The sequence below is a fragment of the Neovison vison genome, chromosome 3 (assembly GCF_020171115.1).
Source record: "Neovison vison isolate M4711 chromosome 3, ASM_NN_V1, whole genome shotgun sequence".
Taxonomy (NCBI): domain Eukaryota; kingdom Metazoa; phylum Chordata; class Mammalia; order Carnivora; family Mustelidae; genus Neogale; species Neogale vison.
The window spans coordinates 203,652,139-203,667,580 of record NC_058093.1 but is presented as its reverse complement, the minus strand read 5'-3'; the positions used below and the strand labels follow the sequence as shown (position 1 = coordinate 203,667,580).

The 15,442-nt window shown below is 55.8% G+C and overlaps 1 protein-coding gene across 5 annotated transcripts in view; it reads left to right on the top strand.

Moving 5' to 3' along the window:
* The first annotated feature begins 7,718 nt into the window (after positions 1-7,718).
* GOLGA3 (golgin A3) overlaps positions 7,719-15,442 on the top strand; it is a 46,956-nt gene continuing 39,232 nt past the window's right edge. For 2 of the 5 annotated variants that reach the window (XM_044243597.1, XM_044243593.1), the window contains exons 1-3: positions 7,719-7,788; positions 9,807-9,923; positions 13,113-13,401. In XM_044243597.1, the coding sequence (XP_044099532.1) occupies positions 13,293-13,401 (109 nt within the window). In that variant the 5' untranslated portion in view covers positions 7,719-7,788; positions 9,807-9,923; positions 13,113-13,292. Of the gene's footprint in view, positions 7,789-9,387; positions 9,545-9,806; positions 9,924-12,283; positions 12,384-13,112; positions 13,402-15,442 lie in introns of those variants that run through there. The other 3 variants (XM_044243594.1, XM_044243595.1, XM_044243596.1) reach the window with 3 other exon arrangements.

The following is a 15,442-nucleotide window of genomic DNA, read 5'->3' as shown; positions in this document are numbered from 1 at the left end:
CGCTGGTTGCTGGTTCACCTGTTGGCTGCCATGTGCTCCTTCCTGTCATGGTGGGCTGCAGGTGGCGCTGGTGAGCGCCCGACGGTCCAGCCCGTAGCCCTGCTCTCAGACCAGCCCCGCCCCAGAGATTCGGTGGAAGGGAAAGGGCGCAGGGTCTCACGGCTCCACCAGCCCCAGGTGTCGGGCTCTTGGCTGCAGGTTGAAGCTGTGGCTTTGTGTCTGAGCCCTGCGCTCAGCCTGTGCGGGAGGGAAGCCTGCCCTCCCATCTTAGGGCCCGGCCTCATCACTCCCTTCCCTCCCAACAAAGTAAGAACGAAGATGTAGCTCTCGAGATATCCCAGCTTTTTAAGCCTGGGTTAGAACGTGTGACTTCCCTCGGGCCGCCCTGGATCCTCCGTGAAGGACGGACACGCGTCACGTTAGACGGCAGGCTCCCCGCCCTGTTCTAGAGCACACGGGAGGAGCCCCGGGCCTGGCGGTTGTTCCCTGCGCTGTTTCACGGTGCACTCAGGATGTTTTCATGACTTCCTGCTCCCTCCCACCCGCCTAGCAGCCAGGCCGCAGTTGGGCTGGGGTGTGTGTGTGTGCTGGAGTGGTGTGTGTGTGTGTGTGTGTGTGTGTGTGTGTGTGTGTGTGTCGGTGGCACAGGCTGCCTGGGTGTGAAGGGTCAGCTCAGGACTCCGTGTACTTGTCTGCAGGTACTTGGGACCAGCCCTGGCACGGGCCCAGCCGGGCCTCAGTGCCTGCCTGCTTCCTGCCGGCTCCTCCTCCCTCAGCCTCGCCCCGCCCAGCCCCAGGCCCTGGTCCCTCTTGGGCTCTGATGCGCCCCTCAAAGGAGGGCCCTGCTCTGCTCACGCCCACATCCAAGGTGCCCCCTCCCGGCCTGAGGGTCTGAGCTGTGAGAAGAGCCGCGCATCCGTGAAGGACCCTCACTGGCCGCAGCCGGAATCCAGCAACTAGTCTGATCCCGCAGCGCTGACAGGGTCAGTCACAGGCCCGGATGGGAGAGCAGCAGAGAGGTGTGGGCGGCTTCTGCCGCAGGGAAGCGGCCAGACGGTGACGGAGGAGGAGGGGTCGTCACGCAGCCTGCAGAGAGGAGGCCCAGAGAAGCCCAGCTCTGAATCAGGGTGGCTGTGGTGGACGGGGCAGCCGGAAGCCGGCCTCGGGCCTGAAGGAGGAAATGAATGGGAGACGGATGGGATTTAGAAAGCCCGGCGCAGATCTTCAGGTGTGGCTGGATGCAGGATGCCGTGCTGGAACCCTTGCCTCCCTTTGTGTATGGCCTCAGCCTCCATCAAGCAGAAATCGGTGAACTTGCCCACTGCTTCGAAAGGAAACATCTCTGACCTGATCACTGGTGGGCCAGACCAGAGGGTCCTGCCACCACCTGGGCTGTCAGCGCTCCCTCGGGCAGGTGGGCCCCCTCAGGCAGGAGGAAGGGGAGTGTCACGGGTTGTCATCAGGAATGCAGACGGGCTGCTGAGCAGCAGCTCTGGGGCTTAAACCCGGCAGGCCAGTCAGCCTGCTAGACCCTCACCCTGCGGAGGCCTGACCCGCAAGGGGACTGTGCTGGCAGCGGCCTGGAGGGAGTGCCCGGCGGGTCTCAGGTACTCCTCTTGGAGATGCCAGCTGCCATGTGGGGCAGGGACATGGAGGAGCCCAGACACACTTGGGGGGAGAGTCACAGCTCCCTGCAGAATTAATTCCAATGACCTTGATGCACATGGAGTGCAGCCCAGTCAGGCCACAGTCACTCCGTCCTGTCTCTCAGGACACAGGCATATGTGCGTTCCCTCCCACGCTCAGCCACTGTCCCAGCTAATCGGAGGGACCTGAGGGAGACCCACTTCTTTTTTTTTATTTTTAAGATTTTATTTATTTATTTGACAGAGAGAGACCACAAGTAGGCAGAGAGGCAGGCAGAGAGAGAGAGGAGGAAGCAGGCTCCCTGCCGAGCAGAGAGCCCGATGCGGGACTCGATCCCAGGACCCTGAGATCATGACCTGAGCCGAAGGCAGCGGCTTAACCCACTGAGCCACCCAGGCGCCCCGGGAGACCCACTTCTGAAGATGAACCAGCCTTGCCGTGAGCCCTGTGACCCACAGAGGAGCTGCCTTGCCAGCTCCCAGGAGACAGTCCTGGTCTCAGGAGTGTTGCGACCCAGTAATTTGAGGACAGCCATTTAAAAATCATGAAAATTTGGAATTCCTAAGTCACTTCAGAAGCCAAGGTGGTAAGCACTCAGGACTCCTCTCTTCTAACGAATTCACTCCACCTGCCCATCACGTGCGCCCTCCTGGCTCTCTGCATCGATGTGTCTGTGTGATGTAGGTGCTCTGTGATGGTGCGCACCCCTGCCCCCCACCCCGTTTGTGTACCTCAAGTTCGTGCTTGAGTTGTGCCCTGCTGGGAGGAGTCACACCATGGAAATTGAGAAATGCTACAAATCAGGGTCGTTCTTATTTATTCTGGAGAGAAGTTTGTTAAACACCAGCACACGACTGCCCCCAACCAATGTAACTATGGGAACTCATACAGTTTGAAGCCACCGTGTTTTGGGGGGCTTGTCACATAGCAACGAGTAAGTGTCGTGGCCCACGAAGGCCTACGACTGGGTGGCCCTGCCCCTCCCCCAGAAGCTCCTCTTCTGCCCACCCCATCTTCAGGGCCCTCCTCCGCTGGGCCTTCTCAGGGGCACGGTGGCCGCAGAGCACCAGATGGTCCTGTCTTCCCGTCACTCAGGGCTCAGTTCAGATCCCCTCCTCAGAGGGGACACTCCCCTCACACCATCCTCCAGCCAGCCATGTAGTGTTCGCCGGTTTGGTTTTCTTCCTGTGCCTGTCATTATGGGAAAGTAAACACTTGCTTACTGCTTGTCTCCCCTCCATGACCCAGAGCAGGATCTTCTTGCCTTGTTTGCTGTGTGCTCAGCCCAAACCTCGGGCCCGGCACGCATCTCATGATCGCCAGCAGACTAGTCGGCTGCTGCTTGAGTGCGAGGCTGGATGCAAAGGCTCCGTTTAGGGATCACTTGGCAGGACCCTCCCCAACGCATGGCAGACAGCTCCTTTCTGCCTCTCTGTTAAGCCTCACACACTCTCCCTTTTTTTATTTTTCCTTTTTTAAGATCTTATTTATTTATGTGACAGATCACAAGTAGGCAGAGAGGCAGGCAGAGAGGGGGAAGCAGGCTCCCCACTGAGCAGAGAGCCCGATGCTGGGCTCGATCCCAGGACCCTCGGATCATGACCTGAGCCGAAGGCAGAGGCTTTAACCCACTGAGCCACCAGGCGCCCCTCTTTTTTTCTTTTTAAGATTTTATTTTTTTGAGAGCAACTGAGCAGGAGCAGAGGGGAGGGGCAGAGAGAGAAGCAGACTGCCTGCTGAGCAGGGAGCTCAATGGGGACTCAATCCCAGGACCCCAGGATCATGACCTGAGCTGAAGGCAGAAGTTTAGCTGACTGAGCCACCCAGGTGCCCTCATTTTTTTGTTCGTGTATGTTTGTCTCCTTTGAAGGGGATGAGCCTGGAATTCATCAGTGGCTTCCCACCGCCCTGGCAGACCCCTTGCAGCTTGCCCCTCATCGCAGAGCCCCTCCCCCTGAGTGTGCTGATTCCTTTCCAGTAAAGCTCTTCCCCAGACCCTTCTCGGCCCGCCTCTTTGTCAGACAAGCTTCGCTCAGCTGTAACTTCAAGGAACTCTTTGAAAACGGGACTCTCCTTGTTCTTCCCTTGCCTGAGACGCTTCCCTCAGTGACCTGCACAGCTCCCTACTTTACTCATGCGCTCGCTCACTCATCCAAGGGCCTCCCTAAATCGCAGCACCCTCCGCACCCTGTTTCCTTACCCTGCTCTTTTCCCAGCTCATCACCTCTTGTCTTGTGCTTCCGTGTGCTGTCCGGTGGTCCGAGAGGATGTAAGCACCTGTGACTGCAGGGGCTGTGTCGTGTCTAGAAGAGTGCTTGGAGTACAGTAGGCCGCAGTGAAGACCCAGGGAACGACTGACATAATTGGTAACCCCTCCCACTGACACAGTTTCCTTTGCATGAATGACGCCCGGAGGGCTGGTCTTCCCCACACAAACAGAGCTGGACTGGAGGAGGGATCTTGTCTCCTGGTCCCCAGCTAAGCCCTACACTTGGAACATTGACTGGCACATGCAAGGCACTGGAATGTGTCCGCCAACGGATGGGTTACAAGATGTGGTGTATCTAGGCAGGGCAGTATTACTCATCTGTAAAAGGAAAGTTCTGATACGTGCTGAAAATGATCAAGTCAATCTCGAAGACTAATGCTACATAAAACAGAAGGCAGTCACAATATGTCACGTATGACGTGATTCTTTTTATATGGAATGTCCAGAATGGACCCATCCATAGAGACAGAAGGTGAGTTAGTGGTTGTCAGGGGAGGGGTGTTGGGGACTGTGTGCATATGGACTAGAGGGGCACTTGGGGGTTATGGAAATGTTTTATTACTGCATTGAAGTAAATCCAGTTTTATTTGCTAAAATATAAATGTAACTGCAAGTTTAAAAATTGAATTGTACAGGGGCGCCTGGGTGGCTCAGTGGGTTAAGCCGCTGCCTTCGGCTCAGGTCATGATCTCAGGGTCCTGGGATCGAGTCCCGCATCGGGCTCTCTGCTCAGCAGGGAGCCTGCTTCCCTCCTCTCTCTGTCTACCTGCCTCACTGCCTCTCGCTGTGATCTCTCTCTGTCAAATAAATAAATAAAATCTTGAAAAAAAAATTAAAAAAAAATTGAATTGTACACATTAAAAGGGCAAATTGAATGTAAATAATACCTTGATAAACTTAAAAGTTTTACTTGGGGCGCCTGGGTGGCTCAGTGGGTTAAGCCGCTGCCTTCGCCTCAGGTCATGATCTCAGGGTCCTGGGATGGAGTCCCGCATCGGCCTCTCTGCTCAGCGGGGAGCCTGCTTCCCTCTCTCTCTCTGCCTGCCTCTCCATCTATTTGTGATTTCTCTCTGTCAAATAAATAAATAAAATTAAAAAAAAAAAAAGGTTTACTTAATTAGCATTTTTTCCCTGCGTGGATATGCCGTTTATATCTAGGCTCATTTGTTTTTATGTTTAGTGTCATCTGTCATGTTTTACTCGTAATTTGTTCCCCCGTGTCCCACACTGGTTGCACCTGCGTAGCTCCAGTTAGTCACGTTAGTCCAAAGTGTGTACAGCTCCCTTTGGGGTTCCTGCCCCACTTTAGCCAGCCCCCCACCATTCCTTGGCAACCACTAATCTGCTTTCTGACTCTATAATCGTATCACTTCACAAATGTTATGTAAGTGAAAGCACGTGACACAGTATCCTTCTGGGATTTTCCCGCCTCAGCATAATGCCTTGGAGATTCATCTAAGTTGTCCCGCTTATCAATAGTCCTTTTTTACTGCTGAAGAGAGACCCGGGAAGTGGGTGCTCCCCAGTTGGTTTAACCGATCCTCTGTTGTGGGGTTGGTCAGATTCCAGTTGTTTCCAGTTTTGAGCTATTACAAATAATGTGGCGAAAAATAGTGTCCAGGTTTTTGTGTGGATCTAAGTCTCATTTCCCTCTCAGATAAATATCCAGGAGGACAATTCCTGGGTCGTACAATCAAGTATACGTTTAATTTACAGAAATCGCCAAATTTCAAACAGAGTGGGCGTGCCATTTTATAGTCTCACCAGTAATGTATGAGAAATCTAGTTTCTCCACCTCATTGCTAGCATTTGGTGTTGCTACTGTTTGTTTTAGCTGCTCCAATAGGTGTGTGTAGTAAGAGCTCGAGGCAGTGCTGATTTTTATTTTTATAGTAGCCAGTGGTGTTGAAATCTTTCACAAGCTTGTTTGCCATCTGCATATCCTTTTTGGTGAAATGCTTCATATGTTGGCCTGTCTTTCTGGGTACCAGGTTTGCAATATATTTTGTAACTAACTGCAGCTTGTCTTTTCCTTGTCTTAGTGGAATCTTTCTCAAATCAACCAAAAAAAATTCTAAGGATTTTATTTATTTGACAGGGAGAGCAAGAAAGGGAACACAAGGGCGCCTGGGTGGCTCAGTGGGTTAAGCCGCTGCCTTCGGCTCGGGTCATGATCTCAGGGTCTTGGGATCGAGCCCCGCATCGGGCTCTCTGCTTGACGGGGAGCCTGCTTCCTCCTCTCTCTCTCTGCCTGCCTCTCTGCCTATTTGTGATCTTTCTCTGTCAAATAAATAAATAAAAAATATTAAAAAAAATAAAAAAAGAAAGGGAACACAAGCATGGGGAAAGGGAGAGGGAGAGGGAGAAACGGGCTTCCTGCCGAGCAGGGAGCCCAATGCTGGGCTTGATCCCAGGACCCTGGGACTGTGACCTGAGCGGAAAGCAGAGGGTTAATGACTGAGCCCCCGGAGGTGCCCCTCAAAACAAATGTTTTTAATTTTGGCGAACTTCAATTTATTAAGTTTATTCTTTTGTGGCGTGTCCAAGAACACTTAACCAAGCCTTCAGTCCTGAAATTTTTCCTGTTTTCTTGTAAGAGTTTTATAGTTTTACACATTTCTGCACTTAAGTCCATGTTCATTTTGAGTTAAATTTTTTTGTTTGCACATGACACGATGGCCTATGTAGAAGATTCCAAAGAATTTATAAGAAGAAAACCTCCTATAACTAATAAGTGAGTTTAGCAAGTTCTCAGGATACAAGAGCAACTCACAGCATTTAATCACATTTCTATATACTAACAATGAATGCGTGGAAACCAAACTTTAAAAACGTTCAATGCAATTCCATCAAAATCTCAGGAAGGATTTTTACAGACAAAAACAAGTTTATTCTGAAATTTATATGGGAGAGCATGGGTCCCTAAATACCTGGAACAATCCTGAGAAAGAGCCAAGTGGGAGAAATGCCCTCCGCAGTCCCCGGGCTTGATGTTCCGCTCAGGTGCTGGAGGCCGCCCTGTGGGCAGAGGGACAGGTGGCCGAGGCCATCAGGGGCCGGAGCAGACACACCCCACAAGCAGCCCGCTGATCCTGGACAACTGTGCAAAAGCACGCTAATGCAGGAAGGGCAGTTTTTCCCACAAACGGGGCCGACTCAATTTCATACCCGTAGACAAAGGACACCCTTCACGCGCACCTCCGGGCCGGTGCCAGCAATGCAATTGTTTTTATTTTTGAAAAGGTAAGACACGGCCACGGCCCCCAGCCGGAGCCAACTTGGCATTGGCGCCTTAAGATAAGTAAGTCGCGGGGTGGGAGGCGGGGGATTCCGGGTTCGAGGCGCCGCAGAGACAAGGCTCCCGCCACCCCGCCCCGGAGCGGCACAGACTCCGCCGGCCGCCCCCAACCCCTGCCGGCGCCTCCTAGCCACGCCCCGCAACGGGGCCGGGGCGGAGCGAGGCGGACCCCGCCCACAGCCTGACAGATGGGGCGGGGCGGGGCGGGGACCCGAGCCCTGGTCACGCCACTTCCGCCGGAAGTTCACTGGTTTAGCTTCCTGCCGGAGTTGGTTCTGCAAGTCCCGAAGTTGCATTTCCGTAGAGGAGAGACCCTCAAGCTCCCATTCTGAAGCCTCCCTCGCGCCATCTGTGAGTGGGCTCTCGAGTCCCACCGTGCGGCCGGCGCAGCCCGGCCCGAGGGCGGCTGCTGGCCTGCAGAAGAGGACGGTCTGTCATCCGGAACGGAGGCTGCGCGCACAGCTTGTTTCCGGGGGGGCCTAGCCCGTCGCCGCGCCGCGCCCCGCCCCTCGCGCGGCCACGTCTCCGCTGGGGCAGCGCGGCCGGCGGCCGCCGAAGCTTCCACAGTGCCCGGGTGAGGGTCGCGGGCAGGCGCCCGGGCCGGGGGCCCGGCCTGCGGAAGCGCGGGGCCGCCGGGGGGAGCCGCGGCGCGGTCGGGGCGGAGGCCGGGCGGCGGGCGAGGGGCGCCGGGGCCTGGGCGGGCGCGGAGGGCCGGCCGCGGCTCCCCCCGCAGCGGCGACGGCCCGCGTCGGTCCCGCAGCTCGTCGTTGGCAGCCTCGGGGCCCGGCCCCGGCTTCCTGAAGCCCGCCCGGCGCGCCCTTCCCGAGCGCGGAGTGCGCGGCGCTGCGCGGTGGCGGTCAGAGGCGCCCCGGCTCCCGCGGTGGCTCGCGGCGTCGGGCGGCGCCTGGCCGCGGGCTCTTGTCCTGCTGCACGAGTTGCTCCGGCGGGACCCGCGGTCGGGGCTAGCGGGCCGTCGGCTACTGCGCGCCCGCGGCTGACCGCCCCGCCCTGCGCCTCCACTGCGGCCGGCTTAGGCGCGCCGCGCGGGGTCCTTGCCGAGGGGTCGCGGCCAGGCTCGGGCCCCGGGACGGAGCAGGGGGCAGCGCGGCCTGCCGTCGCCGGGCACCTGCCGGTGCTGGTGTGGCGGGCGCTGCGCGTGCGGGTCGACCCGAGCTCCCTTTAGTGGGGCGGTGGGCGCGGAGATGCGTCCTAGTGCGGGGCGCCGCGGTGGGCGCGGCTGCGGGCCAGAGTGTGTGGGCAGGGGGAGCCGCAGCGGGCCGACCCGAGGGAGGGGGCCGGCCTGAGAAGGGGGCTGCACGGCCGGGCGCGGGCTGCGGGTCACAGGTGACCCCGCCTGTGGAACACTCCGCGTCCTTTCCCCGTCCAGCGTCTCTGCAGCGAGAGGTTCCGCTCCCCCGCCGGGATCGGCGTTCGACGGGACTTGGATTCGGACGTGGCGGTTTTGGTTTTGTTTGTTGTTGTTGTGCGGTTTGGTGGGGCATTCGGCCGGCGGCCTCCAGCCGTGCGCGTCCGGAGCGCGCAGAGTGTGCGCAGAGTGTCTTCCCCGGCTTTCCCGGTCAGCTTCGACCCGCCGACCCGGGGGTTCTGCGCCGCCCCAGGAGGAGCAGGGGCCGTTCGCTGAGCCTGTGGGGCCGGCTGCGCCGTGTTGCATTTAATCTTGGCAAAAGTTTGTGTTCTTTTCTCGTCATCGCATTGCTGAGGAGACAGGCTGAGAGCGGTAGGACGTCTGCCAGGGCCTTTCCGTGAGGCCGAGGAGTCGGGACCGCCGGGAGCTCACCCTCACCGCAGCACGGCTGTGGCTGCTTACCTGTGCTTACTGGTGTGGCCTCAGCTAGATGTTCTTTTTATTTGACAGAGAGAGCACAAGCAGGCAGAGAGGCAGGCGGGAGGGGCGGTGGTGGTGGTGGCAGGCCCTCCGCTGAGCAGGGAGCCAGACGCGGGGTTCCATCCCAGGAGGACGCGGGGCTCCATCCCAGGACCCTGAGATCATGACCCGAGCTGAAGGCAGAGGCTTGACCCACTGGCCCACCCTGGCGCCCCTGGATGTTATCTTCTTAAGGAAGTCCTGTTGGAGCTCTGCCCTGGTGTTTGTAATGCCAGTGGAAGCAGCTTAAGGCGGGGTACGAGGATGTTCATGGGGATGTGGAACTCACTGTGCGGGGGAAGCTGGAAGCCACACACACTTGCCTGCGCCGGTTTTCTCGGTGTGACGTCCCTCGATGTCCGATGGCGTGAATTCAGAGTCACGAACACTGTATAAGTCGTCGTTTTGTTCCGTCTCTTCCCCTGGGAAACACAGCAGAAAGCAGGTGTGCTGCTGAGGGGCGCCTGGGGGCCTCAGAGGGTTAAAGCCTCTGCCTTTGGCTCAGGTCGTGATCGCAGGGTCCTGGGATCGAGCCCCCCATTGGGCTCCCTGCCCGGCCTGGAGCCTGCTCCCCCCCGCACCCCACCCCCCGCCTCTCTGCCTGCCTGTAATCTCTGTCTGTCAAATAGATAAATAAAGTCTTTTTAAAAAAATGCTTCTGTGAGAAGACTGATCCTTTAATTGTTTTAATTGTTTTTTTAAACCAGGGACTGGAATGCCTGTCACTAACAGCAGCTTCCTTGTGCTGTGCTCCCAGCAGTCTGACCTTCTCCTTGCCTGGCTCGTCAGCACTGAGGGAATGAGACCCTGACGACTGAGCCGCAGTGAGTCAGGTCCCCCCGGGACAGGACAGAGAAGGCCAGCTTATTACCGGAAGGGAGGTGCCCCCTCACCAGAGGCTGCGCTGAGCAGGCAGTGGTGTCGGTTGTGCGGCTGCGGGAGGCGCGGCCCGCGAGCAGGAGGCATCTTTGGGAGTTACTGGACGTGTCCCAGTGCCAGGGTCTCCTCTCTGGAGGGCTGCGCCACCCAGCTCTGACGCGGTAGGCTCTCTGGCGTTCAGCAGGTTTCTTGCTTCTCAGGAGATCCCCATAGAGGGAAGTAGACGGGTGGGGCATGGGACAGCGCTGTGCCCAGCGGCCTGACGCATCCGTCTCCAGGTTTGGTGGAGCTTGAGCGTCTCAGCCAGAGTTCCTCTTCCCTGGACAGTGTCGGGGTCGAGTGTTGTCACTGCCGGCCTCGGGGGCGCGTGCTCCTCCGCGGCCCCTCGTCCGCCCTGGCCCTTCCCTTGTCCGGTTGGCGTGATCTGTCTCTGGCCCGAGTGAAGTCTAGCCGCCTGCTCTTCCTTCTTGCCCAGGCGACATTGCTTGTTGGGGATGTGGTCATTACGTGCTGCTCTGCCCATTGGGAACTCCCAGGGATGTTCTCTGTCTCTCACTGGAACCTTAGCTTCCAGGTTTTTTTTAGTCAGAATAGAGTTCCTCCGTGTTTGAAAAGGCAGTGTTGGTGTTTGGGAGGCAAACACTGTTTTGTTGTGGAGCCGCTAACTTCGTTGGGAAGGGCTGGAACTTGGCAGGGCCAAAGACCAAAGTCGGGAGCCTGCACCCAGCATAGCTCGGAGGAGGGCTGTTCGAGGAGTGGGGCAGACCTGGAGCGCGGGCTTCTGCCTCCGAGGTTCCTGCAGAGGGGTGGAGGAGTGGGGCACGCACGCATTTGCGGTGCGCTGTGCACGGGGGTGGGGGGAGATGGCCACAGCAGAGCAGAGTGGGCCGGGTGCTTCCCCTGAGGCCAGGAGAGGCTTGAGAGCAGCACCGAGTGGCAGACATGGAGGGGTCCTTGGGAAGTTGACCGGGTGGTCAAGCGGGGAGAGGCGTCCATGCGAGAGGGACTGGCTTCTGCCCGAAAAGCACTCAGTCTGCCATTGTTACCTTTTGAGGCATCATAGGGAAAGGTGACTGACGCACCTTCGCCCCTGCCTCCACAGGACAGAAAAAAAGACGCTGGAAAGCAAAATGCAAACATTTTCTTTTGTTAAGGAATGCGTCAGGGTGAGCAGCACGAACTGTGTGCCCTGTGCAGTGACCGTTGATTCCACATTCCACTGTGTTGGTTGCTTCCTGTTCTGCAAGTGGCCAGTGATGTGGGACTAGCCTGGCTGTCCCTGTGCTTGTGTGCCTTGTCTTGCTTTGTGGCATCTCCGTGGGATCAGCCTTCTACAGCAGCCAAGTGGTTTTCCGTGGAGCTGGGACCCTGTGCAACAGTGATTTTTGGACAGCCCTGTGAGATGTGCGGGGACAGGTGTGGAGCCTCCAAGAGCCTGTTTGTCCATCCACCCCTCTCCCCGACCCCAGAAAGGCTTTTCGGATGAAAGAGATTACTGATTATTGTGGAGACAAAAACAAGATAGAGAGCTCCTTGCAGATAGGATCCGTCCTGGTCAGCCCCAGTAACTCCCTTCGTTTCTGTGATCCAGTATTTTTTCGGTCTTCAGACACTTGCGTAAGGGATATGCGGTGAACCACACCGGCACCCAGCTTTTCAGTTAGCTGCTTGGATTGTCGTCATCCTTGCTGTCACGCAGTCTGTCTTGGTTCTTTCTAGTACAACGCTTAGTGCTGGTTCTACACTTGGTGGTACGTGTAACCTTTTCATGTTCGTACCAGCACTGGTTCTGAGCCACAGCGTCTTTGGCCTGTACGGTGCCAGGCAGCAGAGTGGAACGTGCAGGTGATTAGAGCTCAAGCCAGGCACTCCTGGGTTTGCACGGGGGACACTGCCATCACTAGTCACTTGATCGTGGGTAGGCCAGGTTATGTCAACCACCAGAGGCTGCCTGGTCAAGGGGTACGGCAAGGGGATTGTGGAGAAAGAGGCACACCCACCTTTCCTGTGGTGGCGTCAGCGTCAGCCCCCGTCCCTCTGTGGCGGCTGCTCAGGCTCTTCCCTGACAAGTCTGTATGGGATTGGTAAGCTAGAGAAGGGAGGCATGTAAACTTTTGTCCTGAAACTTGTGGAACACAGAATAGGATGGGGTGAAACTTATTTAAGGGGAGTAAATGCCAACATCTCTGCAGCACAAATGGTGGGTCGGACCTTACCCGATGATCAGGAGTAGGTTATGAATAGCCTTGGTTCACTTCCAAAACGGTGACCAGTTGCCAAACGGGGTGAAGGTTTCTTCCCTTAAATTTAGCCTATCAGGATGGGCCAAAAGCTGATCCTGAGAGAAGTGAAAGACGAGACTGGTCAACTGCTGTAAGATGCCTTCTCTGGACCCCGATTCCCAGGTGGATACCTTTCCACGTGTCATCATCTCCCTGTGCTTCCCCAACACGGTGTACAGTTTCCATGTTCCGTGCACTTGCGTCTTCCACCATGAGGTCAGGCTCCTGGAAGGGGAGCTTGCCCTTGGAGCCCTGTGTGTCCAGTACAGGGGTCACTGGTCACAGGTGGCTGTTTAAACCAAATTACTTATATTTTAATGAATAACTCAGTTCCTCAGCCTCCTAAGCCCTGCCTCTGCTAGGAGGCTCCCTGCGGTGCCTACAGGTCCGGTTACAGCCCCATCTGGGCAGGATGGCCTGTAGCCGGCACCAGCACAGGCATTAAGCACCTTCTGGAACAGCCCACATTCAGCATTGTATCCTCAAAACCTGGTATATTGTAGGTACTCAAGGGTTGTCTGCTGAATGAATAGGTCTGTGTTTATTTTATAGGTGTGAGTTGGGAGCCAAATGGTAGTCTTGAAATTATTACTCAAATCTGACGAATGGGGGCGCCTGGGTGGCTCAGTGGGTTAAGCCGCTGCCTTCGGCTCAGGTCATGATCTCAGGGTCCTGGGATCGAATCCCGCATCGGGCTCCCTGCTCAGCAGGGAGCCTGCTTCCCCTCTCTCTCTCTGCCTGCCTCTCCATCTACTTGTGATTTCTCTCTGTCAAATAAATAAATAAAATCTTTAAAAAAAAAAATCTGACGAATGAAGCTTCCTAATTCTTTTCTTTTGTCCTTCCTATCAGGTACCATGAGATTACTTGGTTTGAGTTCAAGCCACTTATGAGACTTTAGATCTCCCCGGAATGGAAAGCTTAGTGTGGTTCTTCCCAGAAGCTTTTGGCCGCTGCTAATGGCCGAAACCAAACCTGCCAGCAGCTCCCGTGCAGCCCCTGAGACTCCGCCCAGCCTGTGCCGTTCTGACCATGGACAGGATGCCGGCTGGCTCTGGTGCCGGCACCGCAGCTGCCCCGGAGGCCCTCCCCAAGCTCCCAGGCTCGCTGGCGCCGGCTGACCAGCGGGATGAAGCCCAGTGTAAGTCGCCGGGTACTCTGCTGTGACATTTTGCCTTAAAAGAGGAGGACATGGAGCCTCTTACGTTTTGGAACAAGACTGTGGTGTTTAAGAGCATAATGAACTTTATGTTTAGAGTGTGTTTTTACTAGTCCGTTGAGTGTTTTTTCTGAGTCGATGGCAACTTTAAATCAAGTACCGTACATGTCACACAGGGTAGGGGCTGCCCCGCTCTGCTCCGGTGGCCTTCTGTGGGCTTTCACTGACCCGTTGTTCCCTGCCTAGCGGCCTGCCTCTCCTGTCGTGCGGTTGCCCGAGTTTTACTAACTGGGATCCAGAAATGGTCCAGGAGCGCTCTAGGGATTACTGGACCACATTGTGTGTTAGCTGATGGGTCATCCATGCGTCAGAACTGCGGGGAGCATGGCTCACTTGCTTCTTATGCCCCTTAGGAGGGTCGGGGCAAGGTGCTTGGTCTGTATGTTCTGGTTTGCTAGCAGAGATTGCATTCTGTTCTGGCAAATGATGTTCAGGCACCTGAAATGGTTTTGTTGACTACCGGTCCTTCAGGGCCGGTAACAGCAAGGGCCCAAGACCGGGGATTCGACGGCAGGATGTGTAGGGAGCCCGCTCTCAGACCCGCCGCCGAGACGGCACACCCAGCGGGGGCTCTCACTTATCTCGTTCCACGGCTTGTGTGAATGGAAGATGAACGGTGCGTGCGCCTTAGGATGGTTGTAATACTGCAAGCAATGGTGCCTAAAGCCCAAGTACTAAGACGCAGTGGGAAGTGGTGGTAGCCGTATTTTCTCTTTGTCTCGTTATCTTTGTTACTTGCTTATCCACAGCTTGGCTCGTGTTTGAGAATGTATATATATAATGTTTTTTGGCCCTTCTTTTAGATTTTTTTAGAAGTACAATATAATGCTCAAAACATTATTTTGTCATATGAACAGGAAGAGGTAGAGACTCTCCCAGATCTGTAAGCCTATCAGAAAGTGGTATTGACCTGATTACCTCGTAATTGAAATGCAGGCTCCCCTTCCCTTCACCCAGCATGCAGCCGAAGGGATGTTTGTGTAAGAGCAGACGGTGGGGTCAGAGCTGTGGTCCAGGCTCCTCTGCGTTGAGTCTGTGGTGTCCCGTTTGTATTGTTCTTCCTTCCAGGAAAGCAGGACGGTGAGTCGCTCGCTGCATTGGTTGAAACTTACGAATGTCGGAAACCTATTTTGAATTTGCTTGGGCAAAGGGCAGCTTCCTGGATGCATCCTGGGTACATCCAGGAATCCGAGTGATGTGGGTCCCTGTGGGAGGCTCAGACCTTGCTGCCTTCGGGAACCTCTGGAACCACACCCAGAGGCCCCCAGACCCTCCCTTCCTCCCTCTAGGTGCCATCTTGGTTCTTGACCGCCGGCTGGCTCCCTGACTGGGGTGAGGGGACAGGGAAGGTAAAAATGATTTAATTGTGAGAAGTCTCTTTTTCCTTTTGACAAGGCAAGAGATTTCATGTAGTGTCTGACCGATCTGTGTGTAGTGATGTTAGTGGGTGAAACTCGGTCGTCATCACTGGTTAAACCTGGGTTTTCGTCTAGCACGCGTTCATCAGACAGAGGCACAGACTCCCGACTCCTTGCCACAGTTGTTTGGATCAGTTCGTGTAACCTTACCTTAGATCTCCCATTTTGGAGGATACGCTTATGCTTTGAAAACAGCTTTGGAACTGGCCCGGTGTGTGTGTGCGGCTGCAGTTCTGGTTAGCGTGCTGTCTCCAGCACCCGTTAGGAACGTTGTCAGCTGTGTTTTTAGCATTTACTTCCTTTTGCTATTTTTAAAACAAGACTTTCATGGGATTTCTCATTGGTCTTGTTTAAGTGAAAAGGAACCACTACTACTTAAATCCCACAGGCTCGATGCCACAGTGAGCCATCCAGCCGCTCGTCCGATACCGCCCGCTAACAGGAGAGCGAGGCCTGCTCTCCTCCCAGAGTGACAGTTTCATGGGACGCGGCGACAACTCACGCCCCTGCATCTGCAGTCCCTTCTGTTCTGTGTTAGCCATGCA